The following is a 27150-nucleotide window of genomic DNA, read 5'->3' as shown; positions in this document are numbered from 1 at the left end:
TTTATCAACCAGATCAAACCTTACCTGAAGCCCCACCTGCCACTGAATTTTTTTTTTTAAGCCAACAGATTTCCTTTATTGTTTATGCCAGTTTAATTTGGGGTTTCTGTGACTTGCAGCCCAAATTGTCACAACTCCCAACTGATATTACTGTTTTATAGCTTAAAATTTTTTTGATACCATAATTATGAACATTCTCCAGTTGTTCAGCACTATGCTGCATCATTTAAAACAATTGGATGATTTTCTTATGGAGGTACCATCATTTACTTAACTCATTCCCTGAGGAGACATGCTTAGGTTGTATTTCCAGTTTTTCACCATTATAAACAGTGGTTTTTTTCCTAATCCATAAAGAGATTTATTGCAAAAAAAAAAAAAAAAGGCTTACACTACTGTGGGGGCCAGTCGGCATGTCTGAAATCTGTGGGGCAGGCCTGCTGTCTGGAAACTTGTAGGCAGGAGGGGATGTTGCAGTCCACAGATAGAATTTTCTCTTCCACAGGGAAATTCCAGTTTTGCCTTATCTTCCACAGATGTACGCCTTGAAACACAAAAACTAGCAGGTACAAGGAGTCCAGTGCCCAGCAACTACTCAGCAACTCCTTTAATGGATGCTGCCCATGCCTTGGGAGCTAGAGTTTAGCCAGAGCCCCTGCTGACAACCACAGCTGGGTAAACAGTGTTTCAATAAACAAACTTAACCTAACAATTGTTGCCTTCTCTGATGGTTACTTTGAGTCAAATCCTGACAAGTGGAATGACTGGGTAGAAGCAATGTTTCTGGGGTTTTGATTTATTGAGTCAAATTGCCCCGCAGGAAGCTCAGATGAATTCACACTTCCATAGCAGTAAATAGAGTGTTAGATAATAGTTTATCATGTCAACAGTCTGGATAAAACCAGTTATATTTACAGTGCCTTACTGTATTTACAAAGAATGGGTATTCAATAACAACTCTAAGCCCATTATTATTATATCTTTACAATCAAGTCAGTGAATGTGAGGTAGCAGGGTATAAGCAAAGGTGTCTGTGCAAACCGGACTTAGTCCATCAGGCTTAGTGTTGTGGACCCAAGATACTTTTAGAGGTTATGAACTTGTTTTAATTTTCATTTCTTTTAAAATTTAAAGAAAAAAATAGACATATAATAATGAATCCAGCCAGGATTATATTCACTTTTTAAAAAAATTAAAGCCGTTGTAAAATGCCATTTAAAAAAATTAACTAAATTTATTTTAAAATGCCTTTTTAAATATATATTTGTTTAATGGGGGAAAAGGCCCAGGAAGGCAAAAATGCCTAGGGGTCCATGAGAGTCATAATGCAGCTTTGACTTCATGTTGAGAAGGATTCTAATTCCCAGTCTAGATTCAACAGCAAAGACCAGTGTGATCAATTTGCTGTGTCTGCCTCAGGCTTAAAGAGGGGAGGAGGCGTCCTTATCTAGTTAACTTTGGTTTGATGAAATGAGCGCAGGGACGTTTCAGGTTCAATTCCCAGATCCACGACGTCATCGGTCTACCTTTCTGATCCTGCTTCTCAACTTGCAAAACGGAGTCCACAGGGTAAGAAATGTGGTAAGAAATGAAATAATGAAAGCTAACACTGCCAGGGACTCTTCTAAAGGGCTTTATGTGTATTAACCCTTTTATCCTTCCAGCCCCTACAGAGCACGTAATATCCCACATTCCCGCCATAATGTTTGCTCCAGGGATTTGAAACCTAGATCGGAATTTCACCCAAAGAAATTAAAGACACACAAGAATTCCCCAGTCTCAGTTTCCCCATCCTCAAGTCAAGTCGCTGGCCCTGAAACTCCCTTGTCCATGCGCATCCCTCCCGCGCCCCCTGCTGGCAGAAGGGGGCACTGTCTGGCCGCATCCTGCCTTAGCGTCTGCGCTCTCGGTCGGCAGAGGGAGCGTGGACACTCTTGGGGCTGGGAAAATAAAGGCCTGAGGGCCAGAAAAGATCCCGAACCAGAGAACATTCCGAACCTTGTCAGAAGAGAGCTGAAGGCCCCAGAGCCCGCCCTGGGGTGGAGACTGACAGCTAGGGGCGGGGCCACTGGCGGGGCGGGGCCAGCCGGCTAACCGAGACGTGGCGCAGTGGTCCGGCCGTTCTCCTGTATCTTGCGGATCGTCTTCGGCCGGATTTCGATGCACCTCCCGCTGCCTCCACGGCCCCTGCTGCTGCTTCTCGCGGCATTCGCGGCCGCCGTCACTACCTTCCGGCCCGACTGGAACCGTCTGCACGGCCTGGCCCGGGCCCGGGTAGAGGTGAGTGCTTTGATCTCTAGCTCAGGGACCACTGCCCCCAACCCTGTGGCCTCTTAGCTTTGGAATCACCGCTCATTTTGGCCCCAGGACCCTCACGACTCCCAAGTCCCCCTCAGGGCCGGGACACTCCCTTCCTTTTCCCAGCCTCAGGACGCCCCAGCACCCACTGTGGAAGCCTGAGACACCCGATCTTGCGGCCTGGAAAACCGAACTCCTCCCTAATTTCCCATGCGCCTGGACAGGGGTCCCCAGACATACTGGCCCTGTCCCCTAACTCTACTCCCAGCCTGTGACTCTTCCAAACCTGCCTTCTGGGGCCTAACTTTACATCGTCCCATCACTGCACTTTTTCCCGGACTTCCCCCCCCCCACCCCAGTTCCGGTTTGTCTCTCCCTTCCCAGAGGGAGGGAAGACTTTCTGGGCGTTTACCCCACCGTGCAAAAGCCAACTGCATTACCAACACTTAACTTTGCAGCAAGCCCCAACCTCCTCTGTGGGGCAATTACCCGTCAGAGTCCCCATTTTGTTGTGTGACTTGAACCATCACAGATCTTCTAGGATCTTAGTTTTCTGTCTGACAAAAGGTGGAGGAGGAGGAAGGAGGACTAGAATAGGTGGTCCTGGGGTCTGGACTCCTGCTGGTGGTGTCCCTCCCCTCTGGGAGTGCAGGGAGGGGCCCACACATCGTTCCACGTTGCTCCCATGTTGCGGAAGCAACCAGATGGAGGCCCAGCTCTGCATGGGGACCAGATGGGAGGTATCTCTAATGGGGTCTCGAAGGGCAATTCAGAGCTGTTTCCTTCTGGCCTGCCTCCACCCTGAGGTTCTAAGGGCCAAAGTCCAGGCCCAGGACTCTACTGCCTGAGGGAAGTAACCATTTCTTTTGGGCATTGGGAGAGACAACAGTAAGGTGTGCAAGCAAGAGCCCCAAGGCTGGTAAGCACTTTGGGTCTCTGGTCTTGCTCCTCTTTTCTCTGATGGCCGTAAGCCTCAGTTTTCCTATCTGTACAGTGTTTCCCCCTTCTTTCATAAGGGAATTCCATCTTCACACTTTGGGAACTGCTGTTCCAGGGGTAATCCACAGCCCCACCCAACTCTGGGAGTAGGGTGAAATGGTCTTGAGGGTGTGTTTGGAAAGATATGAAGGACTCCCTGACCTATCTAATTTTGTCCCCCTCCAGACCTGTGGAGGATGACAGCTGAATCGCCTGAAGGAGGTAAGTTGTTCAGTTGTTTTTTGTTTTAAAAGAGGGAGGGGGGCAGAAGGAGAGGGAGAGAATCAATCTTAAGCAGGCTCCACACCTAGCACAGAGCCCAACTCGGGGCTCGATCTCACAACCCCAAGATCATGACTTGAGCCAAATTCAAGAGTCCAGCGCTTAACCGACTGAGCCAGCCAGGCGACCCTGAAGGAGGTAAGTTTGAAGAAAGAGTCTCCAGCTTTGTCTCCACTCAGCCCCTTGGGGGATGGGTAACATATTCCTACAGATTAGCTGGGGGCACGTTCCCGGGAGTGGGAGTCAAGAATGTGTGATCTCAGCTGGCTTCAGTTTCATGCTGGTATCTGGAAGGAGTTGGGGTCTGATTCTCTTGTTTTTTTCCCAGGTGAAGGCCTTCGTCACCCAGGACATCCCGTTATAGTATCCTTCTTCCGTCGTGGGGGAGGGTGAGTGGGGAGGAGGATCTGGGAGAATTTCCTTCCCCTATCTTCAGAGATAGGGTTTCCATCTGACAAGTGGAATTGATAGTGACTGCCCAGCGATTCTCTAGGTGGTAGGCAAGAGAAATTGACTAGTGATAACTGCCACAGACAAGAACCGAGAAGAGGAGGGCCCTTTACTTCTCTGAACTCTATTTCCTCACGTGTAAATGGGGGATCCCTGCCTACCTGGGCAAAAGAGGCAGAGCTGTTCACCTGCTGTTCATAGGTGGGAGTTCCCCATCTGCCTCGGGTCACCACCACACACCTTAACAACTCCAGTCACAACCTGGTAATGAAACACCTTCCAGGGGCCGACCCGGAGCTCGTCCTGCTGGGCCACCGCTACGAAGAACTAGAGGTGAGGCCTTAGAAGCCGGGCGGGGGCGGGGGCGGGGCCAGGCGCACTGACCCCAGCCCTCCTCTACTTCAGCGGATCCCACTCAGTGAAATGACCCGCGAGGAGATCAATGAGCTGGTGCAGGAGCTCGGCTTCTATCGCAAGGCGGCGCCCGACGAACCTGTTCCTCCTGAGCACTTGCAGGCGCCCGCCAAGTCCGCCGAAGGCGCTCCGGATCGCCCTGACCTTTAAGTCCCGCAGCGTGGGCCCAAACCTACCCCCCCCCCAACGCCCCCGCCTGAGCCCTGGGGACAGAATGAAGCGCTCAGCGTCCCGGGAGCACTTCCCTCGCTGAGGGCCGACGCTTCGTCCCAGAGCCGGCAGAGATGGAGTTGGGGTAACCTCCTAACCCCTTTCTTCCCTACTCAGATCAATTAAATCCTCTTCCGCATCAACTGAGACTCGACTCCTTCCTTGCTGCGGGAGGGTGGGGGAATAGGCGCCCCCCTAATACTCTCGAGAGACCCAAATACCTGGCTGCTGGAGTGGGGATATGTGCACCCCTTGCCAAGCTGCCCTGAATTGAACAAGCCTAAGAGAGGCAGAGAGGAGTCAGAGTTGTTGAAAACCAATAATTTATCAAAACGCAGCGTGTGTATGCGGGGGAGGGTGTCGCGACTGACGGCAGCAGTGGGCAGGCGCATAGGGAGGGGACGGTGCCTGGATGGTGGGGGCAGCTTGCCGCAGGCGGGCCTTGCGGGCAGGCAGGCTAGACATTCTTGCCGCGCAGGCGCAGCTCGTGGCGCCGCAGGTGGTTGTAGAGCGACTGCACATAGGTGAAGACGCACTTGGGGTCGGGCTTCTTGCCCATGATCATCATGTCCTCCACCTCCACCAGCGGCACGCAGTCCACCAGCATTCTGTAGGGAGGGGGCACGGGGGGGTGTGGTTGTCAGCGCCGGCCCCACTTCCTGTGGCTACCCTCTACCTGGAGGTCTTTTCACTGCTTGTGGCCTGTTGGGTCTTCCATAAACTCCAGATTCTTGATTGACTGAAGGGGTAAAAGCATTCCGGGAAGACAGGAAACCTTAGGCCCCACTCACCCAAGCCTAGAAGCTTCACTGTGGGAGCCAGGCCAGATAGGTGGAGGTGGAGATGGGAGAGGGGTGCCATGCCCCATTCGACTCTGGGCAGTCTGTCTCTCTACCCCTAGCCCCTGGGGGTGTGGGGGGGTGGGTGTCCTGCCTCCAGATCCCACCCATATTCTCTCTGGAGGGCCATCTCCTACACAGCCTCAATGGCACACTCCTACTGGCACAAGCCTCTGGGTTGGGCCATTGTATCCAGTAGGGCCTTACCTATGGGAAATCTTTCTCTGTAGTCAGGACCTGCCCCTGTAACCCTCTGTGCCCTGGATTAGCTCTCAGATGCCTGTCCTGGTATCTTCTGCAGAAAGGCCTGGGAAACCCTGTCCTTGCATGAGGGGATCATCCTCCTATATAAGATGGAGGACAGTGAGTGTGTGTGTGTGGGGGTAGTTATTTAATTCTTACCACCTGCTTTGGGTAGAGCAGGGGAGGCAGATGAAGGTCCCAACCAATACAGACAGGACCACCTACAACATCCTCAAGGGTAGGGCTGCCCTTCTGTCATCCTCCAGAGTGCTAGCTGTACTTTACAGATAGGGAAACTGAGTCACAGACCAGGAAGCATGTTTCAAGACCCATAGCTTAGTAGATGCAGGGCTGGGCCTTCTGGGACTCAAGCACCCCAGCCCTGGGTGTTGATACCTGCCTGGAGCCCCCTCTTCCCTACTGCAGGAGCCATCTCCCCACTCCGGAGTGAGTGGGCTGCAGCCACTAGGCAAGTGACAGCCCAGAGTTCTAAAGCTGGTGTTTGTTCTTTGGCTCCATTTCCCCCTCCTCTCCCAAAGCAAGACCTTTTCTGCCCTGCTCCCTCCCATGTCCATGTTAACTGAATTTCCTTTGGCAGGGAAGGTATAAGGGCAGGAACTGTTTCTATCACCAAAACACCAAAGGGTCCAGGACTACCTCCTCTCATCTTGTGCCTTGATCAAAGTCAAACCTGAGACCATGGTAGGGCTGAGGTCTACTCCCAGCTCACCTGGACTCCTTCATGGAAGAACCTTGGGAGGCAGGAGACCTCTGTTTCAGTCCAGGCTGTACCCCTAATCAGCTGTGTGCACTAGATAAAGCTCTGCCCTGTTCTGTGACTCAGTTTCTCCATCTTTATAGCAACAATGTCTCGACCTCATGGGAGACCCTGGGAGCACTTAGGATGAATGAGGTGGTTCTTTACTCTGTTGCTGATGTGCTATGGTGCCCTTGGCTGGATTCATTTCCCTGGCTCTACTATAGGGAAAAAGACAGCCTCTCTCTGCAGCTTCTTCAAGCTGTGGCTATCTCCCCAGGGATCCTGTGCTCCCCAACGTGGAGCTCCCTCCCACCTCTGGTGTCTTCCCTGGAGACCTTATAAAGCCATTGTTTACACTGGGGCTCACGGCTCAGGGCTCCAGCTGCCCCAGTGACAGGCCAAACACAGGGCAATTCAAGCAACAGCATGGCTGAGTCACACTTTCCAACTGGATCAGGGCTGGGTTGGGCCCCTTGCCTTCCAGGCCAGCCTGCTGGGCAGCAGCTCCTAAGTCCATATATGACCTGGAGACAGAATCAAGCCCATCCTCCCCTCACCTGCATGGCTTCTCTGGGTATATGTGTGCACATGTTGGCTTGGCCCCCCACCTCCCTTCCCCGGCTCCAGGCTTTGAGGGGCATCTGAGTTCACCACTAGCTCTGTCCCTGACTCACTTACTTTGGGCAATCCCCTCACTCTGAGCCTTTGTCTTTTCTTCTCTGTACACAATAGATGGGAAAGTGATGGGGTAAGGAAGATGGGCCGCTAAGTGGGGAGTCTGGAGTTCCAGTTTCTGGCCCTGTCTCTGACCTAAAACCTCCAGGACGCCAGGCCACTTTTCTCCTTCTCTGAGCAGCTTATCTGGAATGGACAGTTAGCTCAGGACCTGAATTCTCTACTGTGGCTCTGAGGTGAGGTGACTAGAGAGAAAATGCCAGAGCTGGTTTAGAGATCCAGAAACATCTTCCTGTTACACTGTCCCCGCTCTTGAGCTCTCCAATGAGTACGGTACCACCAGCTCCCCAGGGCCCAAACTGGAGGCCTAGCAGATTCCTTGAGCCTCCTTCTCTCTCCCCAGCTGGATACATGAGGAAGTCTGTCCTGCTTCTTATTAAGTTCCAGCTATCTAGCCCATTCCTTCCCCCCCCATCTCTCATCCAGGCATTGTTCTAAAATGCCTACCAGACGACATACATCCCTTCTCTGTTTGGAAAACTTTTGTGACTCTTGCCCTCAGGAGGTAGTTCAGACTCTCATGGCCCCTTCTTCCCTTCATACCCAGACTAAACTTCCTTCCCCTCTGGGTGTGCCATGCTCTCCATCCTTCTTGCCCCCAGCCCTGTGCATAGGCTCATCCCTCTTTCCAGGACTCCCTCTCCCTCCTTTAGCCTGAACTTGTCCTTGAGATCCCAGCTCAGTTTGCACTTTTTCAGACAACTGTCCTGGGCCTGCAGGCTGGGTCAGGTGCCTCCTCTGGGGTTCCCTCCTAGGCTTGTTCCATCTCAGTCTTGCTCATGTGGGTGATGACTGCCCCTTTATAGAATGGTCTTGCCTGCTGGGCCCTGAACTACCAGAAACAGGGCCATGTCTGGCTCCTTCTGGCTCTTCTCGGGGTCTAGTTGCTTCCCCCACCCACCTCCCGGGTCTCTCTCTGTGCCCCTCTGAGCAGATTCCAGATACAGCACAGGTGGACGAGGCGGCGTTTCTCACCGTGGGGCCCCTGAGCAGGGGTTAGGACTTTTTGGTTTTTACCAGCCCCTTCTGGACCAGACAGCGGTAGAACTCCTGGATGTACGTGTACACGCACTTCCAGTCAGGCTCTCGAAGCCGCACCATGTCCTCTGTGTCCAGGAGCTGCGGGCAGTCCGCATGGGTCCTGGGGAGGGTAGGGGGCCGGGAAGGGGCGGGGAGGCAGGGCCCGGGAGAGAAGAGGGGGAAGAGGCAGAGAAGAGAAAGGGTAGGAGAACAGAGAGACACACACATACACACACACACAGAGACAAGAGTTCAGTTACATTCTCAGTGCTGCAGTCTGTCGGCTCCCCCCCCGCATGCCCCTTCCCCCTTGTGGACGTGCCGCTCACTACCGGTCACTAATGGTGTGCGATGCAGACAGGGGTGGGGGGCCAGACCAGTCACAGGTGCAGAGAACTCTTGGGGCAAGCGGGAATGGGGGGGGCAATGGCATTGGCAACTGAGGTTGGAGAGGAGGGCTGTGCCCCAGGGAGGGGGGGGGTGAGGGAGGCGTGAGAGGAGGTGGGGGAGGGGGAAGAGGAAGAAATCTGGGGGAACCAGAAAGAGAAAAGGAGAAAAGGAAAGACAGATGGAGGGTGCTGAGGGTGAGGTGAGCAGACAGGGTAACGATTCCAAAGTGGAGGGCTTGCTGATGTCCTATATAAGCCTCTGGCAACACCTATATAGGCTGGGCGGGCCCAGGGCCCGGGCCAGGAGCCTCCTTTTGGAATCTCCAGCCGGGATCCCGTGGGAGCAGGAAGCTCTGGTGATGGTGGGAGGAGAGCAGGACAGAGAAAGGGAGAGAGAGAGGGAGGAAGGGGCAGAGGGAGAATGGAGGGGATATGGACAGGGCCACCTGGTGGGCCTTGGCAGGGGCTGGTAGGCGGGCCGGCAGCTCCTTCGTTCCGGCGGGCACCTGGCACACTCAGCAGCAGGTGGGCAGGATAGAGAGGGGAGGGGCCTTCTGGGGAAGGGGGTCTCTGCCGCTGTCTGACAGCGCAGCTGGTCAGCTCCAGGGGGCCTTGGGGCAGCTGGGCCTGGCCCAGATGCGTAGCCCCGGATGCCCAGCTGACACCAGCGGGGCTGGGGCCCACACTTACTCAGCAGATGAGAAGGCCACCTCGAAGTTCTGACGCCGGTTCTGCGGGCTGAGCTGCCCATAGTCGAAGGCCTCAGGGAAGAAGTTGTGCACTAGGGCACAGAAGGCCATCCCATCACTCCAACTTGAGGAGAAGTTCTGGATGTCCACGTGCTATGTATGGGTGGTGGGAGGACTGGTCAGCTTCCCCGTAACTTCTGTGCCCCCAGCGTTTGGCATTCCAGATGTAGGGCAATTGGGGTCAGAGAGGCCCTGTATCTCAGGGCCAAGGATGCACAGCGGTTGGGCAGTGGGAATGTGAGTATCCTTCTATTCAGTTTGTCAACTCCCACATCTGCTACTTATTGGCACAGAGCCACCAGGAAGCCCAGCACCACCCAGCTAAGACATGGTCATGCCTCCCCTATTTCCCTTGCTAATATAAATTTACGGAGCTCCCTAACTCCCATTTCCGAAAGCAGTAAGGGGGGGGACTCCAAGGGTGAGGTCTGGTTCTGAGCTGGGCCCTCAGTAGACCCTTCCACTTAATCACTTATTCTGCAATCTAGGGCATGCTGTGTGTCCTCTTTGAGCCCGTTTCCTCATCCCACAGAGGGCTTCCATCCTCCCTGCTAGGCATGGGGGCTGTGAAAAGCACAGTGGGTGAGAAGGAGTTCTGCCAAGAGGTAGGTGCAGAGCTGCCGGGTGGGGATTGGGGGTAGAAGAAAGAAGCTAGGCTGCCTGGCCTCATAGAGCTCACCTCATAGCCACGAGTCTTGGCTCGGCACCAGTCCAGCAACATCTGCTTGATGCTGTTGGCGTTAGGGACCCCAAAGCTAGTGGAGCGCTGCACGGCTGCACGGGGTCCACCAGGGCTGCTGTAGGGGTGCGTTGGGGTTGGTGGGTGGGGGAAAAGAGGCCGGGTCACATGACCATAGGGGCCACCGCCTCCGCCAGCACACCCAGCCTGTCCCCACCCCTGCCTTCCCCGTCTAGCACGGCTACCACAGCGCCTTCCCGTCTCTGGCCCCGCCCCATGTGGCCATTAGGCCCCGCCCATCCACGCCCCCTGCCACTCACCCGGCGGCACCTTCCTTCTCCAGCTTCTCAATCATGGCCTTTCGCGCCTGTGAGGCCGAGGTCTTGGGCAGGCTCTGCGCCTTCATCAGCTCCTTCTTCTTCTCTGCCTGGCGTTTCTCGAGTGCCGCCAGGCTGCCGGGCCGCGGGCTGGCCTCATCCTCGCGGTCAAAGATGCTGGGGGGTAGGGAGGAGACTGTTAGGCTCCTCCTGAGCCTCAACCCCACTTGCCAAGGAAGTCGTCTTATACTCTACACCTTGTGGTATATCCACCACCAGCAACACCGGTCAGCAAGGGAGGCATCCTCATCACACCAGTTTTGCAGAGTAGACTGAAGCTCAAAGGACATAAAGGTGGGAGCCACTCTTTTCAACAGACTTGGGCCCTGGGAGTTCTCTGAGAAGGCTCAATCTCTGATCAAGTTACTAGGTGAGTTCAGATTCTGGACACTATCAATAATGCCCACCAGCATAATCAGAATGATGGTAATAATAATAGGTCATACCTACTGAGCCTTTCCTATGTGCCATTTTAAACATCACAAGGGGAGGGAGGACCCTTGCCATTTCCACTAAAGCTGAGAAAACAGGCCTCAGGTTTCATAGGGCATGGGCGGGGGGCGTGCAAGAAGGTGATCACAGGTCTTTCTGACTCAGAGTTCTTGAACCCTGCTGGTTCCCAGCCTGCATTCTGAGCCTACCGGCCCCGAGATACTCTGTAGGATAGAGGTGTACTCCTCCCTTATGAGAATAAGGTGCAGAGTGCTCTGTGACATAGGATGTGGTCTGCAGACACTGGCAAGTGGAGGGCCACCAGGCAGCTCAGGGGCAGGCATGCCGCTCTATGGGCTCAATGCCATCACTGCCACTCAGAGCTGGGAGACCCTGAGCAAATCTCTGGCCTCCCCAGTGGTGTGGCTGCGGATCAGGAGAGATCACAAGGGGAGCAGGAGTGGCTGGATTCCTACTCTGACTCTCCCTGCCTGTATGCTTATTACCTTCCAGCACTATGGTCTACCCCTCTGTGGAATGGGTGTGCAGTGAGGTACCATGTAGTCGGGGATGGGTACCTGTGCTCACCTGCCCATCTTCTTGGATGACGATGAGGAGAAGGTCTTGGTTTGCACCATGGTGCTGCTGCCACCATCTGCAAGAAAGGGGAAGAAGAGCAGGGTGAGGGCTTGGGCTGAACGTCAGGAGATAGGGTAGGGGGTTGTGAGGGGGGGATGGTGGTAGCCACAGGCAGAGAAGAGAAAGTGACTGCTGGACAGAGACACACAGATGAAGGTACGGAGAGAGAGCTTGAGGAAGAATCTGAGGAGGTGGGCAGGCAGGCAGGCACAGGGCGACACCAGGCGGCCTTACTCTCTGAGCGCCTCACAAAACTGGACTCCACTGTGGTGGTGCGGGCCGTCCGCGTGCCATCACCTGGAGGGGCAGGGGGTGAGAGGAGGAATGTGAGGTATGGGGCCAGTGGGCTGACTATATTCCTACCTGGAGCCCCCAGCCCTGCTCAGCCCCTTACTGGAGTGGACGAGCCGCTCGGTCTTGGTGACAGTGCTGAGAGCTGAGCCATCAGCTGCCCGCTGGCTGTGCTGCGTGGTGGTCTCAGTGGCTGTGTTGCCACGGCCCTCCCCTGGCCGGGCCCGTGCCTCTTGCAGCCGCCGTTCCCGTTCCTTGTCCCGCTGGTCTGGGTGGCGTGGGGGTGGCAGGGGGGAAGCCCCATGCATGCCCAGAAGGGCCACCCATCACCCACACAGCACATATGCACAGGCACACGGGGCACACAAGATGGGGTGGAGGGCAATTTGTTAGAAATACGGAAGACACAGGGGACAAGGGCCCTCTCTAGGAGTAGCTGAGGGTGAGGAGACAGCTATAACTTGGCAGGAGGGGGTGGGGTGTGTTGGGTGGCAATGGACTCAGGCAGGAACAAGGGAATATGGACTAGCTAAACTCAAAGGGGAAGTATTTGGATCCAAGGGAGTTCCTATGGGAATGAGTAGTTTAGTTTGTTCCCAAGTGAATGAATATGCAGATCTAGGACGGAAGTAGTAGAGTTCAGGGAAGGAGAAGCTGAGTGAGGCTGGTGGCTGAATGGGTCTTTAATGGGTCCAAGGGGGAAAAGAGCAGCTGGAGGAAGACATATCTAGATCCAAGGAGGGAGTAATTGGGGGTACCTGAGAAGTAATTCAATCCAGGGAAAGAGTGGTCAGGAGAGAAGCTGGCAAGAAGGGTAACTGGGCCTAAAGAAGTAGGTGGGTGAGCAAAGGGGCTAGGCGGTCATCAGTGGGGCCTGGAGGAAGCAGTCAGCTTCAGAGAGTATCTAGAGCAGCAAGTGAATCTAGAATCTGAGGGAAAGAATAGCTGGATCCAGGAAATAGCTGTGCTCAGGGAAGGGGAAGCTGGGTAGGGGCAGAGGCTACAGAGGTCATCAGTGGCTCTCAAGGAGAGAAAAGCAGCTGGGGGAAAGAGTATTTGGATTCAGGGAAGGAGTAGCTGGCAGTACTTGGGGAAGCAATAGGATCCAAGATGGAGTAGCTAGGAAAGGGAGTAACTGGGTCTAGGATGGAGAAGAGAAGCTGGTTGTGGCTGGTATAACAGGAGTAGCCAGGGGGAAAGGCAGGGCTAGGGAAGGGAGACGCTAGATCCAGGGGGAAGGAGGCAGGGAACATCTGGGGCTAGAGAAAAAGCTGGGTAGGGCAGTTTATTGAACTAGAGGGTCCATGAATGGACCCCAGGGCAACTGGGCAAGGGAGCAGCTGGATCTAGAGTGAGGCAAGGGACTCTCTACCTCTCTTCTTTTGTCGGAGCTCGCGTAGTGCAGCCCGAATAAGCTTCCGATCCTCAAAGTCTGTCGTCTGATCCAGCTGCAGAGAGAACCGCTGTCATTACCCATCTGCTGCCTGCTGGTTCCTGGCCCCTGCCAACCCCTAGTCCACCAGATATGGCCACACCATCTTGTCCAGGATGCTTTCATCCTCGATGGCCATCAGCTCCTCAGCACTCAGCGGGCTCCGCCTCTCTGGTGCCTTGTCCACCCGGCTTTGCTCAGTGCCATTAGCCACTTCCACTGCTGCAGAGGGGGACTCTGCTGGCTCGGGTTCCATCTGCAGGGCGGGGAGAAGGCACACAGTTTAAGGAGGGGTATAGATGAAACCAACCCTGTCCCCAGAGGATGGGGGACCAGGCCCTGGGTCTGTTGGCACAGCCTTGGAAATCACCACAAACTGGTCAGACTGCCCACGCGAGGATGGTCATATTGTGGTCAGGCTCAGGTAAGAGGTGCTGACAGCCTTGCCATAGGGCTTCCCATCTCCCTGGAATTGTGTTACTGAGTTCTTTCTGGTACTTCATCCCCAGCCCCCTCCCAGGCAGGCTGTGCTGGTAGTTCCCAAGGCCTGGGTCCTCCTGGGCCAGTGCCCAGGCAGCACAAGCCATGCACATACACACACACACATGCCCCAAAGGGGCTGAACCAGGGCCCTTGGGCTCCTGACCAGGTGTCTGTCTGGGGCTGCTCAGAGCCAAGTCCTCTCTGAAGCCTGCCCCTGCTCCCTCTAAGGGGCGTGCAGCCCCAACTCAGTGCCCTACCCCTCCCAGGCCACCTTCCAACCACTTGCAGACAAGCCCCCAGCCCAGTTATTATAGCCCCTCCCCTCCTGGCAGGGCCTCTCTGTCTGCTGTGAGGGTAAGGAGAGCCGAAGTGGCAGCTGCTTTAGAGAGACTCAGCCTGGCTGGGGCAGAGTAGGGATGGGGGTGGGGGTGGGGGCTGGGGCCTGGCCAAGGGCTGCTAGGGCAGCCACCAAGCACGCCTCAGGGCCAGGAGCCTGGCACCCTCTCGCCTGAGCGTTGGAGCACCAGCATCCCCGTCCCTCTGCAGATAGGTAAACTGAGGCTCAGTGATGGTAGAGGCATATCTTAAGGACCCTCAGCAGAAGCAGAACCCCCTTAACACCACCCGCCCCCTCCTCTGCCCCGCTTCCCCAGCCCAGAGGGACTTACGAGACTGCTGCTGCGGGCAAGGCCGGCAGAGGAGCGGCGGCAGGTACTGAAGGCAGGTGGGTGGGCCACGGGGGTCCCAGCATCCTCAGCCGCCTGGAAGAGGGCCTCGGGGTCGGCAGCGGCCAGGAGCAGCTCGCTGGGCTCCAGCTCAGGCTCAAGGTCAGGCGCAAGTGGGACCCCCAGCCGAAGGCTCAGCACCTCCACCTGCCTGCCCAGTGCATCCAGCCGCCGGCTCAGCGCTGCCGTCTCCACCCGCAGATCTTCAGCGGCCCGGGCCACGGGCTCCATGGCTGAGGCTGCTGCCTCAGCTGCCTGGGTCACTGCCGCCCGGCCAGCCTCAGCCACTGCCCGCAGCTCCTCCAACGCCAAGCCCAATCGCTCCTCAAGGGCCACAGCCAGCTCAGACCCGGGCCCCGGGACCCCTGGCATGGTGATGGCAGGGGTTCTATGGTTGGGTGACAATGGGGACAGGGATAGGGACAGTTGCCTCTGGCTGGCAGTGTCAGAGTCTTTGCAGCTGGCCTGAGGGCGAAGGCAAGGGCAGTGGGCCTGCCCCGCCCCTGCTGGCCTCCGGGCCTCCCAGCCTGTCACCCGCCAGCTGGGGCTGGGGCCCGGGCCCAAATAGAAACCTATTCTGGGCTCCCTGTGGAGGGGGTTGTGGGGGAGGGGTGGCCTGCCCAAGCAGGCAGACCGCCAGGCCTGGCCCTGCACAGATCGCAGACGGGCAGCACAGCAATGCTGCACAGGTTCTGAAGGACTACCAAGGCCACAGCCCCATCCTCCGCAGATGGGGGAACCGAGGCAGGTAGCAAGGAATGGGCCTGCCTGGGCCACCATTTGCATGAGCTGTGAGGATCCAGCCTGCCAGACTCCAGAGCCTGTGCTCCTTTGCCTTTAGGCCATACAATTTTAGAAAGGCTTGAACAAATGGGGGAAATGGAGGCAGAGAGGCAGGACTTTGAGCAATGTGCTAGAACAAGTGTCTCATCCCTGACATAAACATTCTCTGGCCTGCCTGTGGCCCTTGGATCCAACCATAGATTCTGAGCCCATTTGAGGCACTTTTCTGCTTTCCCTCCATTCTAGACGGGGAAACTGAGGTGAGTTGCATTAGACGCAAGACTCACTGTTGTTACCTCCCACCCACCCCAAAGGCATCATCCCCTCACTCTCTTGGCAGAGAGCAGAGAGGTCCCTGCTCTGAGGGGGAAAGGTATTTTCTTGCCCCCACCCTCTTCCAGTCACCCCCGAGAAGGCTCAAAGCTGGCTCTAGCCATCTCACCTCAACCAAAGTCCCATTTAGTCGCCAGTGAAGCCAAGAGGACATTACCTGGGCAGCCAGACGGCCCACTGGGGAGTCCCTTCCCCAGCTCAGCTCCCAGCCGGCTGATCCCAGGCTCGGGAATGAATAATGGAAAGGTACGGCGTATTCAGTTCCTGTGGCACCTGTTAGGCTGCTGCCTCCCCCTGCCTATTCCCCCACCCATGCTTCTGCTCAACCCCTCAGAGATGTAGACGCAGATGGTAATCACTAATCTCCAATCTCCTAAGAGGCCAGGCTGATCTTGGATGAGCAGATAAGCAGCTTTGCTTCTTGGGGCTGAGGTCCAGTTTGGAAAGGAGCAGGAGCTCTGGGGCTACCACATGAAGAGGGGGCAAGCCCGCACTACCCTCTCTGAGCCTCAGTTTTCCCATCTGTTCATTAGGAATGAACCAACCAGTTTTGGAGTAAGGACCACACCAGCATGTGGGAAGCCTGAGGCCAGTACAAAGTAAGCTCCTGACACACCTGCTGGGTCTGCCCTTAGTTCTGCCGCCAACTGGCTCTGGACTATAGGTAGCCATCTTCTCTCTCCAGGCCTCAGTTTCCCTGTGTGTGCAATGCGGGGAGAAGCGGAGCAGAGGAATTCCGCTAGCCCTACATCCTGAAGCAGTCTATAGAAGACTGATGGATCGTGAGGCTGGTGGGGTAAGGAGGGGCTCACCTTAATGCTGCAGCCTCCCCGGCTACCAGGGGAGGCATGGCTGAAGCTGGTGACGTGAGTGATGCTACCCAGCTGGGCCAGGGTCCCGGGGCTGCTGATATGGGTAATGGTGCTCTTGCCCCCACTGCTGGTGCTGAGGAGGGTGGGAGGCGCCCGGAGCCCCAGCGTCAGTTCTGGAGGGGGAGAAGGGCTACTGTCAGATCAGCTGCAGTGAGGGAGATGCCAGCCAAGGCTAATGGTGCCCCTTGCTCCCAGCACAGCCTTTGGAGACACCCTGAACCTTGGCCACAGCGCTGGTCCTATTTGCAGAGCTGGGTGGGTGGCTGGCTGCAGACACTCCTTCCCAGCAGTGGTGAGAGAGCAGGGAGGCCTACCTGCCCTCTGGTTGCCTGTGGGCAGCAGCACTCGGCTAGTGGATGCTTGGCCACGGCCATCCTTGATCTCGATGGTGAATGTGGTCTTCATACTGGCCCCTGGCTCGGCAATGCTGACAGGCACGGGAAGCGGGGCACTGGGCTCCTCTGAGCGGGCCACGGGCCCCCCTGCTCCGTTTTCAAGGGGCCTGGCAGCCAAGCCCCGCCCCCTGGGGCCCTCCTCCCGGGGGTAGCTCTGAAGCTGGGCCAGGGGCCTGGCTGTTCCTCGTGGCTCCTTGCTGGGGCGGGAGGAGGTGTCACTGGGGCCCCGTGAGGAGGAGCCGCTGGAAGAGGAGGCAGGGGTAGTGCTGATGTGGGAGGGGCCCAGGAGTCTTGCTGGGGTCGAGGAACCCAGGGCCAATCGGGATGGACCATCCTGGAGCCTGGCAGCCATGGGAGAATCAGAGGTGAACTTGCGCGCACGATCCCGCACGGAGCCAGCCCGCTGGAATGGGGAAGGTCCACCGGCAGGGGTGGGGGGCTCTAGAAGGGATTAAGAGGGCTATCAGTGACGTGGTGGGCCAGGGACTGCCCCAAGTCTCCAGAAGTGGGAACAGGTAGTACCTCGGTTCTGGGCTGGCTGGCAGGGGCTGAGCACCGACAGGGAGCGTTGGCAGGGACGGGGTCCAGCCAGGTCTAGCACTTTGGAAAAATGGTGGTGGCCAGGTAGGGGAAGATAAAGGAGACTGCCTATGGGGGTTCCACATCTCCTAGTTCTCTTCTCCACACCACCTCAGCCTCTCAGCCCCTTCTTGTACTCCAGCCTCCCCATCCCATCTTGTACCTCCTTAGCTCCTGGCCTCCCCATTCAGCTGTATCTAGCTTATAGGCTCCTCCTTCTCCTCCCACACTGACCCTAGGATGACTTGGACACTCGTGGGGGCTGGGGCCAGGCTTGGGCTGGAGGAAGGGTGCCTAGATTCTCCCTGCTGATGGGGGTGGGGGACACCCCCCCCGGGGGGGGCCAGTACTACCCATGGCCTCAGCTGGGAGATGGGTGCACTCCCTTATTGGGGAAAAGAATGTGCCTGAGGCCCGTTGCCTTTCAAGGCTGCTGGGAGGCCTCTGGCCATGGGTGGGGGGGCGGGCCAGGCTGGGGGTGGGGACACTTCAGGGCAGTGGGAGGAGTGTCAGGGACTGCCTAGCCTTGAAGAAGCTGAAGCTGTCTAGGCAAGAGAGCCCATTTTCCAGACACAGAAGGGGAGGCTTGTAGCTACCTCTGCTGGGACTCTCACCTGCTCTCTTTGTGTTGGAGGGACCTTTGGTGGGACCTTGGACAGCTGGGGGCTCTGTGAGGCCAGGCAGGAGCTGCAGGGGAAACACAGCATAGGCAGAGCCTGTCTCCCAAATCAAGGAGCTCACCTGCCTGGTATCCCTGTCCCTCATCTAGACTCACCTTGCTGATCACCTGCCTCTCAGTGCTGGGGGTGGCTGGTGGTTCCTGGGGCTCAGGACTGGTGGCTCTGGGTGGCCTGGAGGGTGGCTCAGGGCTGCCCACAGCCTCAGCAGCAGGACACTGGGCCTCAGCAGGCTCTAGTGGAGGCTCAGGAGAAGCAGTGGTGGGTGAACTGATGGGCGAGGCAGGTAAGCTGGGTGTGCCCCCAGGTGGGGCCCGAAGCAGGAGTGTCACCGTGGTCACATCCCGGGTGGTGCTCTGGGGGGGTGGGGTTGGCTCTGGGACCTCTGCCTGCTGCTCCTGTTTCTCTGGCTCTGGCACCTGTGGGTGATCCACAGGATGCCGCCAAAGCTCCCCAGACTGGCAGGTGCCCAGGGCAGGGCATGCAAAGCAGAGGGGGTAGGCAGAGCTTCCCATGAGCATACCCACACACGCATGCAGGCTGATCTTCACTTCCCCGCCTCCCGGCACTGCCTAGTTGAGGGTGGTTTGGAGAGGACCAGATCCTATGCCAAGGGTAGGGGATGACAAGAGACCTGCTGGGGACTCCTGGCCTTAATAGATCCCTGGAGCAGAGGCTCCCTGACTCCTGGATCCTAGTCAGACTAATCAGTGCGTGTGTGTCTGTGGGGGTAGTCCTTCAGGGACTGGGACCCAGCGGCCTCTGCTGGCCACTTAGGGAATCTACACAGCTTGACCTCTCACCCACACTCCCTAGAGAATAGTCAATTCCCAGCAGTGCTCCACCCATCAGCTGGGATGTGATAGGCAGGCCCTGATAAGCCAAAGTCAGGATGTGGGCTTCTGGATAGGGAGGCACAGCCTCAGGGATTGGTTTAAACTGGGGAGGTAACCAGGGTCAGATTTGCATTTCAGGGAGACTGCACTGGCTACAGAGCAGAGGTCGGATGGCTATGGAGGGCCGGATGGCCATGGTGGATGAGAGGTAGGCATGGAAGTTGGGAAGCCAGCAGGGTGGTAATGGGAGACACACTCGGGAGCAGTACAGACAAGATGGCTTTGAGGGGACGGCCTGGCTAGATGCAGAGCCTGGACTGGGGGACACATGGCCAGAAGTTGTGCAGGAGAATAGGCAGAGGCCTGAGACAGAGCCTTAGTGTCCCCCAAACACCTCTCACCCCCAGTCAAGTACCAGCCTAGCAAAGATACACTGGTGCTCTCTGCTGCTGGCATCCATGGGTGCAGGACACTGGGCTACCCTTCCACCCTGCCCACCTTCCTTACCTCACACCGTTCCAGCCTCTGTGCTGCCCGTCCCTTGCTCTCCTCTCTTGAGCCACTGTTGGCATGCCCACTGCACAACCTCCCGGCCAATGTGGCGGCTGGAAGGGAAGGAAAAAAATGCCAGGTGAGTGGCCAGGAGGGGATGTGGGTGGTGAGCAACAGGGCACAGGGCGGGACTGGGGCGGGACACATACCCTCAATCTCCTGGGCCCTTATGCGGCGGATGGCAGCACGGATTAGTTTGCGTTCTTCATACTCACCGGCACCTCGCAGCTGGGGATGAGAAGCAGGCCGTGAGAGCTGGACTGTGGAGTCTGGCTCTTCACCCGCCCTGGCCCATCCCCTGCCCTGGCCTGGGCCTCACCAGTGCGGTCAGCTCTTCCACATCATTCATGGACTCCAGCCGCCCAGCCAGCCGCGCCAGAGCAGCTTGCTGCTCCGCCTCCTGCTGCTGAGAGCTGCGGGGACATCAGGACTCTGACCCCCACTGCCATAGCCAGGTCACAGAGGATGCGGGCTGAGGGCAGCGGCCAGGACTAGGTACCCAGAACCTTGGCAGGGGGCAGGTGGCAGTGCATGCCCTCTGGCTACACATTGGCACACACATGCCCATGTATGTGAGCACTAAGACCACGGGCTCCGATATGCTACTGACACAGGCATGTGTAGGACTCCACGACTGGAGAGGGGTCCGGACCCACAGACATCTCAGCGTATTCCAGATGCCTGCCTGTGCTGCCCTTTGCACACCCAGCTGGGGAGTAGACACCTGTGCTCCCACCTGCCTGCACAACACCTGCTGAACCCCCAGTGTAGCCTCCTCCCACCTGTGTGACCAAGCCTCCCTGGCCACTCACTGCAGCCAGTTCTCCTTGTTGTCCTGCCGCTCAGCACGGAAGCGCTTGGATGCCAGGGCCTCCTCCTCACGCTGCAGCTCCTGCCGCTGCAGCTCCCGGATGGCTGAGCGGATACGGCGCCGCTCAGCCAGATCTGCTGTGACCTCCAGCTGTGGGATAGGTGGGGGCGAGGGGCCAGTCATTTTGGCTGCTGGGGCAGAGGGCGGGCACCAGCTGCCCACAGCTTGGCCTGGGCCACAATGAGTGGTCTGTATCTACTCTCTCTGCCACATGCCTGTCACAAGCCTGCCCTCCCACCCACCCAGGGTCTCAGGGAGACCCGGCCCATGGAAATAGAGCTCCTAGATGGCTCACTGTGCATGATCGCTTTATAGAGTGGGCGGCGAGCAACCACCCGCCTGGGCATTGCTTCCTAAGATTTGACTCCTGTCTCAGAGTTCTTCATTGAACCCCCTAAAACAGCCTGGGAGTCAGGAGGAGTGAGGCCACCCTATGGGCTCCCAACAGGGTCCCTGGGGAGGAAAGCGTGCTTAGGATAGCTAGAGTCCACCATGTGAGCAAGGAAGATTCCCATGTTCTGTCCCAAAGCACTACAGCCTTGCTGAGAGTGGCAGCCTCATCCACATCGGACTGATGGAAAAACCTATGCAGAAGCAGGTGTTCAGGAGTCCTAGTAACTTGACTGGCTAGAGGCTATTTTTCCCCCCCATACTGACCCAGTCCTAACCACCATCAAAGGCTCCAGGGCCCAGAGTAGGAGGGTCAGCTCCCCAGACAGATAATATAGCTGCACTAGGGTCTACCCAGGGCCCTAGAGAGGGTATAAATGGGGGGTGGGAGGTGCTCCCACCAGCTTCTTAGCCCCTCAATCCCTGGGAGATTGGGGGTGGCTGGTCTAACCAGGTTCAGAAAGGGTACCTTCGCTGGGCAGTCAGCCAATTCTGTTGTACTCCCCCCTGCCCAGGCCCCACATCTCTCCCCTCTACAGTCTGTGGCTCAAGAGAGAGAGGACTGGTCCAGGGAAATCATTCAGGGGTAGGGTTCAGGAACCCTCTACCTCCTTCCTTTATAGCCTTTTCCTCCATCATTCCTTCCTACTCCAGGGCAGGGGGTCAAGTGGTGGGGACAGGTTTCAGTAGGGGTATGGGTTGGTCCAATCTGCCATCAGGTCACTTGCCCTGGTCTGAAAAGAGTAAGGAGAGTTCTGGGGGACAGATCTCTCCACGAGTCCCTCAGGCTCCACATTTCTGTGAAGCTATGGGAGGATCCCTTGAGGTTCAGGCCAGAACCCCCAGCTTGCTCCACCCTCAGTCTGCGCCTGGCTGGGTGGCTGGGAGGTCCTTAACCTCTCTGTGTCTTGGTTTTCTCATTTGCCAAAAGGAACAATTGCTCCCACCTCAGGGCAGTGGGTGGGGATGGGGGCAGTGACTTGGGGTCCCCTTGCATAGCTGTACATATAGTAAACATTACCCCCTCCGTGGTTCCAGCCACTTAGAAGGAGAGAAAGGCAAGGACAAATAAGTGTAAGATATGACGCATAAGTAACATTTATTGGGAACCTCTATGACAGACCCAGCACTGAGCCCCCAGTCTGCCCTAATCTCACAGAAACCCTAGGTGCTTTATCACTCCTATTTGACAGGTAAGGAAACTGTGGTTCAAGGGGGAGAAAAGTCATTTGCTCACAGCCAAATGACCTGAGCCAGGATCGAACCCATGTCTCTCTGACTCCAGCGTCAGCCTTGTGCTGAAATAGCTCTTTTGCTGGGGTCCCTCTGCCAAGGTGGGTACCTCAAGGGCCTTGGCACCATTGTGTAAGGAACCCTCTCTAGCCTGGACTAGAGACAACTATAAAGGCCAAAGGGGGCCTATTATAGCAGAGGGAGGGAGCAAGAGGCTTACCTTCCCACCCTCCAGTCTTGGCCTCAGAACTAGAGCTGTCTGTGTTACACTTGGAAATTGTGGGTCTGAGGAGTCAACTGGTTCAGTGCCCTTGTACAGAGGGTAAAGAGGCTAAGAGATGTCTAGCCTTCTTGTCTCCTGGGTACCTCTTCTGAATGCCCTGGGTTCCAGAGATGGGGTTCTTATCCCTGAAAACAGCATGATGTGGAAACATGGCTACCTCTGAGAAGACTCACTGTCCCCATCTGGAAAATAGGATCCTCCGGCTGATCCCCCCACCAAATGAATAGAGTGGGGCTGGGGGAAGGAAAACCTCATGCTACTGGTCGTCCCCAGCATGACGTTGCCCTTGAGCCTGGATACTGTTGGCTGACAGTACCCCTGTTGTGTGGCTTATGTTCCCTGCCCTCTCATGCCCCACCGTTGTGTGTGGAGGGGGCTGTGGGAGGGAGGGAAGGAAGTACAAAGAGCCATCGTCCACCAGAAGGAAGGGGAAGAGGATAGGGCGGTTTCCGAAACTGCCCAGTGAAATTCTCCCGGGAGGAAAGACAGCACTTCCTCCTCCTGGGAGGCCGGGTCTCCCGGCCTTTCTGTCCTCGCTCTTGGGGAATGCGGGGTGGGGTCTGAGAGGCCCCAGCATCTCTCTGGGACTCAGTCTCCCCACCAGCACTACACAGAAGACTTTCCAGGCATTTCCTCAGTCCCAGCTCCTCCAGCGACCCCGGGAAACCGGCCGTGGAGCGAGGCCTCGACAGGGGGCGCCGAAGGCCCACAGGCTCCGGAACCGCCAGTCTTCCCAGGGCACCGCCCACGCCCCTCTCGGGACGCCCGGAACCGGGCGCCCGGTGCGGAGCCAGACAGGAAGCCCCCGCCACAGCCTGCTTTAATGTCTCCGACTCCGGAGAGGAAATTAAAGCACTTAAGCAGCTTCCCTAGGTCACCCAGCTAGTGAGCGCCGGAGCTTGAACTCGGACCCCGGGACCGAGGCGGAGGGCGTCCGGGTATGTGGCAGGGGGACACGCGGCGTGGCTGTCCCCGAGTGCCCCATCCCGCGCAGGCACCCCGCCCCGTCCTCAGGAATGTGCGGGAGCGTAGGCCGGAAGCTGCTGCCCGGGTCCCCGAATCGGCCCGAAGCTGGGGCACCAGCCAGTTTTCCCTTATAAGGCCCGGCCCTGCGGGGAGGAGCCCGGCTTGGGACGCCCCCGTTCTTGCCACGAAGCCGGCGGGAGCCAGGCCGGCGTTCCGGGCGGGAACCCTCAGCAGTGCCGGGGCGAAGTAATGGCGGGCGCCGGCCGTGGAGGAACCGGGAGTGACCTTGCGCGGCTTCGCGGTCCCAAGACGATGGGCAGCGTCTAGTTAATTCTTTCCCAGCGAGGGCGCGGGGCTGGGCCGACAGCAGCTACCGCTTGGGCTTCTTTACGAGCCCACATGGGCCCAGTCGGGGTTGGCGACTGGAGAGCCCTGAGCCTCCGAGGGGACCCCTAAAGACGGAGATGCGCGAGGGCCTGACTTGCTTTCTGGCACGCTTTGCCTCTATTACCCTCAGCTGACTTCCTGAGGGGAGGTCGAGCTGACGTGGTGGGAGCTTCTGGAAAACCAATCTGCCACACAGCAGGCTGTGGCCATGGCAGACACCCAGAAAATCTAAAGGGCTTGTCTGAGGGCACACAGGCTGACTGCCTTGGTACATCATGGCAACACTGGCCACTGCCCAGTGACTCCTGTCCCCAGAAGAATGGTATGGGGGTGGGTAGGTCACTAGCCTTTTCCTAGGAAAGGTAAATCTTAATTCGCCCCCCTCCCCGCCCCAAAGGTTAAGGTCTGGGGGGCGGGGCTCTGGCCCCTCCTCCAGTTCAGTAGCTCCCTGCCCCTGATAGTGGTCACGTGCGTGTCCTGTTGTGTTGCCCTACAGCCTTTCTGTGCACCGGGACGGGTGGGCTATGTTTAGATAGGGCGATCAAGAAGCTGGGAAAAGAGTGGGCCTATTCTTCCACTCTAAGATATGGGCCCATGCCTCCTATCCCCATGCCAACTCTAGGACCTGGATATATGTTTGCACAGATCTCCCTCTCCCATTTTTCAGGTAAAGAAACTGAGGCTCAGAGAGGGAAAAATGATACACTAGAAATCACAGAGCTTATAAGGAGCCCCAAGCCCCCTCAAGGGCCCTTCCCTCTTTATGGGCTCTTCTTGCTTTGATTTATCCAAGACTTGGTCCCCCATGCCTCTCTTTGGGGTTTGGATCCTGGCACACCCTCTTTGTAGCTGGGTGCCCTCGGGGAAGTGATTTCACCTCTCTGAGACACAGTGCCCTCCTGGCTTTTGGAGCTGCTGTAGTCACAGTTTCTGTGAGATGGTCTAGCACCCAGCCTGACCCCTGCTGTGCCCTGGCATTTTTTTTTTTTTAAGATTTATTTATTTATTTTAGAGTGAGAGTGTGAGAGCAGGGGGAGAGGCCAAGGGTGAAAGAGAATCCTCAACTTGACTTCCAGCTGGGGGGGGGCAGGGTGGGCAGACGTGGGGCTGGATCCCAGGACCTTGAGATCACGACCTGCACCAAAACCAAGAGTCTGAGCCACCCAAGCGCCCCTGTGCCCTGGCATTTTAAATCATTGGTGCTACTGTTATCATTGGGCCAGCCTCCAGGGGCAGGCACGGCCCAGGTAGTTGCTTGGGAGAGCAAATCTAGCCTCCCCACACCTATAGCTACACATGGGTGAGTCCCCAGCAGTTACTGTTTAAACAGGTGGTGGCAGTGGGGGCCTGGGAGGGACCAGGCCTTAGCACCTGGCATGGACAGGCACATGCTAGTGGGTCCGTGGCACCAGTCATGCATAACAGGCTTAGTCCTGTTCGCCTGAGCCCTCCTCCTGCCCCCTCCCTCCACCCCTCCCCTCATCAGCTGAGAGGTAGCCTGGACAGGCCCTGCCTCTGACCTGGCTTGCCTGTCATCACAGCAGGGATGAATGGGCCACTTACCAGCTTCCGCAGGGCTCCCTCATCCAGCCCGGCAAAGGCCTCATCTGCCATCTTGCTGGCCCCTACCTCTGTCCGTCCCCTCCTCGTGAGATCTCCAGTGCCTGTGGCACCTGACAGCTCAGGGAATTCTGCAGGAGACAGACATGAATTAGGCATGCCGGGACCTCTGGAAAACACAGGCACTTGGGCTCTGTGCCTCAGTTTCCCTCTCTAACCCATGATCATCTGTTGGGGTCCCATCCTTGCTCCCTGTGGCTCCGGGCTGGGAGTTTCCCTCAGTCCTAGGCTGATATGCTGAAAACTTAACAAACCCTGGTTCAAGCCCAGCTAACTTAAGGCTAGCCTGCTGCGTGGCCTAAACTGGGCTCTTCACAGCGAGAGTAGAGACCTGGATTAAGGCCCACCACAGCCTGCTCACCACCAGGGGGTGCCCGCCAGACTCCAGTTTCCTGCCCCACCCACCTATCCCCAGGGCCTGCCCAGCTCCCTCCTGGGCTGAAAGCTCAGACTCCCTGGCTGTGGGATGTGCCCATATCCAAATCCATGCTGCCACTGCTCCTCATTTCCCCGGTTGATTTAATCCATTTGGAGATAACATCCCGTCTTCCAGTTCTTGACGGCAGCCCTCTATACACACTCCTTTCTTCTCCCTGTCCTAACCTCCCCCTGATGCCAGCTACCTAGACCTCATGAAGCCAGGTGTCCAGGCACCTAGCTCCTCCTGCCAACTTACACACTTCAAATTGAATTCCCCAGCTAGAATGGCCTTCAGAACCTGTACCATCCAATCTCTGGATAGGCAAAGTGAGGACTGAAAAGGGCCAGGGATTTGTCACAGGGGGGAAGAAGGATCCCAAAGACCCAGGGCAGAGATGGATTTAATCAAAATCTTGGCCCCCTCTTGCTCCTGAAGCCCCCTTCCAAAGTGCCCCTAGGGGCTCAGGACACTCCCTCTTGCCCCATCACTGCCCATCATGGCCCTCTAAATCCTGGCCTAAACTTCCAGCTCTTTCCTTCCTTCCTCAGCCCTCATGTCTTTATGGAATTCGAGGGCCCACAGCCTGACACACCATAGGTGCTTAGTTAATGTGTGGTGACTGAAATGGCCCCAGGATTGCCCCTCCAACCTTGTGTTGATTCATTCCTCAGTTATGCCTTCCCCTTCCTCAGAACACTCACTTGTCGAGTCACCCATCTGGTGAAGGGGTCTGGTGGTGGTGGGATGTCCTAATCCACAGAGCTGGGGTTCTTCAGACCCTGCCTTTTCAAGTGGCTACTTGCCTTTCCCACCCCTTAGGGTTGGATAGGTGTCAACCACCCATCTTCCCTCTGTTGGGGTCTTTGCCTCTTTCTACCTACCTACTTTGGGGTAATCCCCCCAAAATGCCTCAGCAATTCCTGACATAGGTTCTGTGGACACTCTGAGTTCCCCCATGTCTCCTGAGGGGCAGGGATCCCTAATGCGTAAGCCAGGACACCAGGGTACTACTATAGGAAGTGTCTTTCTCCTTAGTGATTCCCGCCGCTGCCTGACTTCAGTTACAGAGCTCCCTGTCACAACATAGTCTGCGGTCCCCAGGGATTGAGAGAGGCCTTAGAATAATGTGGGACCTTCCCCAAAGTGTGTGCCCCCACAGACCAGGGACCCTGAGGTTCGTGGAACCTCCTGAAGGGCCGTGGGTGGTATCCTTTCCCGCGGTCTAGAACCTTATGCCATGGTTTACAGCCCCCGTGGATGGGTGGGAGCTATCAAGTCTGGGACCCAGTTCCGGAACCCCTGTCCAGATATCCGGGTTCCACCCCCAGGACCCGTCGGGGGTCCCGGTACCTCCCAGAGGCCTGCACACCCACCTCTCAGTCCGGCCCACCCGTTCGGCGCTGGCTCTGGTTAGGTCGCTCGGGATCCGACAGAGTAGGAGCGGTCAGGCGGAAGGCGCCGCGACCGGGATCCCAGTCCCCCTCAGCAACCGTCCCCGAGATTCTGCTAGCGCCGCCCGTCCAGCCT

General features: G+C 57.0%; 2 protein-coding genes across 10 annotated transcripts; one reads left to right on the top strand and one right to left on the bottom strand.

The window, feature by feature from the left end:
• Nucleotides 1-2062: 2062 nt before the first annotated feature.
• Nucleotides 2063-4775, top strand: SELENOM (selenoprotein M). The gene is made up of 5 exons (XM_004766404.3): nucleotides 2063-2280; nucleotides 3463-3498; nucleotides 3887-3921; nucleotides 4263-4341; nucleotides 4414-4775. Exons 1-5 carry the CDS (start codon nucleotides 2161-2163, stop codon nucleotides 4570-4572), a joined length of 429 nt encoding a protein of 142 aa, XP_004766461.2. The 5' UTR covers nucleotides 2063-2160; the 3' UTR covers nucleotides 4573-4775.
• Nucleotides 4776-4938: 163 nt separating this feature from the next.
• On the bottom strand, nucleotides 4939-27150 carry SMTN (smoothelin). 9 transcript variants are annotated; one of them, XM_013063504.2, is made up of 22 exons: nucleotides 26997-27149; nucleotides 25146-25273; nucleotides 20265-20413; nucleotides 19772-19865; nucleotides 19602-19680; nucleotides 19408-19505; nucleotides 18163-18483; nucleotides 18002-18074; nucleotides 17331-17408; nucleotides 16728-17249; nucleotides 16354-16526; nucleotides 14369-14461; nucleotides 13321-13473; nucleotides 13158-13233; nucleotides 11889-12053; nucleotides 11729-11791; nucleotides 11444-11510; nucleotides 10367-10540; nucleotides 10047-10164; nucleotides 9309-9460; nucleotides 8185-8350; nucleotides 5106-5240 (listed from the first exon to the last, which is right to left on the bottom strand). In XM_013063504.2, exons 2-21 carry the CDS (start codon nucleotides 25194-25196, stop codon nucleotides 8206-8208), a joined length of 2844 nt encoding a protein of 947 aa, XP_012918958.1. In that variant the 5' UTR covers nucleotides 25197-25273; nucleotides 26997-27149; the 3' UTR covers nucleotides 5106-5240; nucleotides 8185-8205. The 9 variants fall into 9 exon arrangements, with proteins under 9 accessions (XP_012918956.1, XP_012918957.1, XP_012918960.1 ...); XM_013063502.2 differs by lacking the exon at nucleotides 8185-8350 and having other exon boundaries at nucleotides 4939-5240; XM_013063503.2 differs by lacking the exon at nucleotides 8185-8350 and having other exon boundaries at nucleotides 4939-5240; nucleotides 10047-10161.

Source organism: Mustela putorius, unplaced genomic scaffold, assembly GCF_011764305.1.
Source record: "Mustela putorius furo isolate JIRA1106 unplaced genomic scaffold, ASM1176430v1.1 tig00000081_pilon_pilon_pilon, whole genome shotgun sequence".
Taxonomy (NCBI): Eukaryota; Metazoa; Chordata; class Mammalia; order Carnivora; family Mustelidae; genus Mustela; species Mustela putorius.
Note: the sequence above shows the minus strand (reverse complement) of the source record. Positions and strands in the feature narration are given on the sequence as shown.

Excerpts from the sequence above, each read along its gene's own strand:
- SMTN (XM_013063502.2), bottom strand. The coding sequence starts at position 25,196 with ATGGCAGATGAGGCCTTTGCCGGGCTGGATGAGGGAGCCCTGCGGAAG. Across the intron at positions 19,866-20,264 it reads AACAAGGAGAACTGGCTGCA|CTCTCAGCAGCAGGAGGCGG; the intron begins GTGAGTGGCCAG and ends ATGTCCCCGCAG. Across the intron at positions 9,461-10,046 it reads CCAAGACTCGTGGCTATGAG|CACGTGGACATCCAGAACTT; the intron begins GTGAGCTCTATG and ends ACCCATACATAG.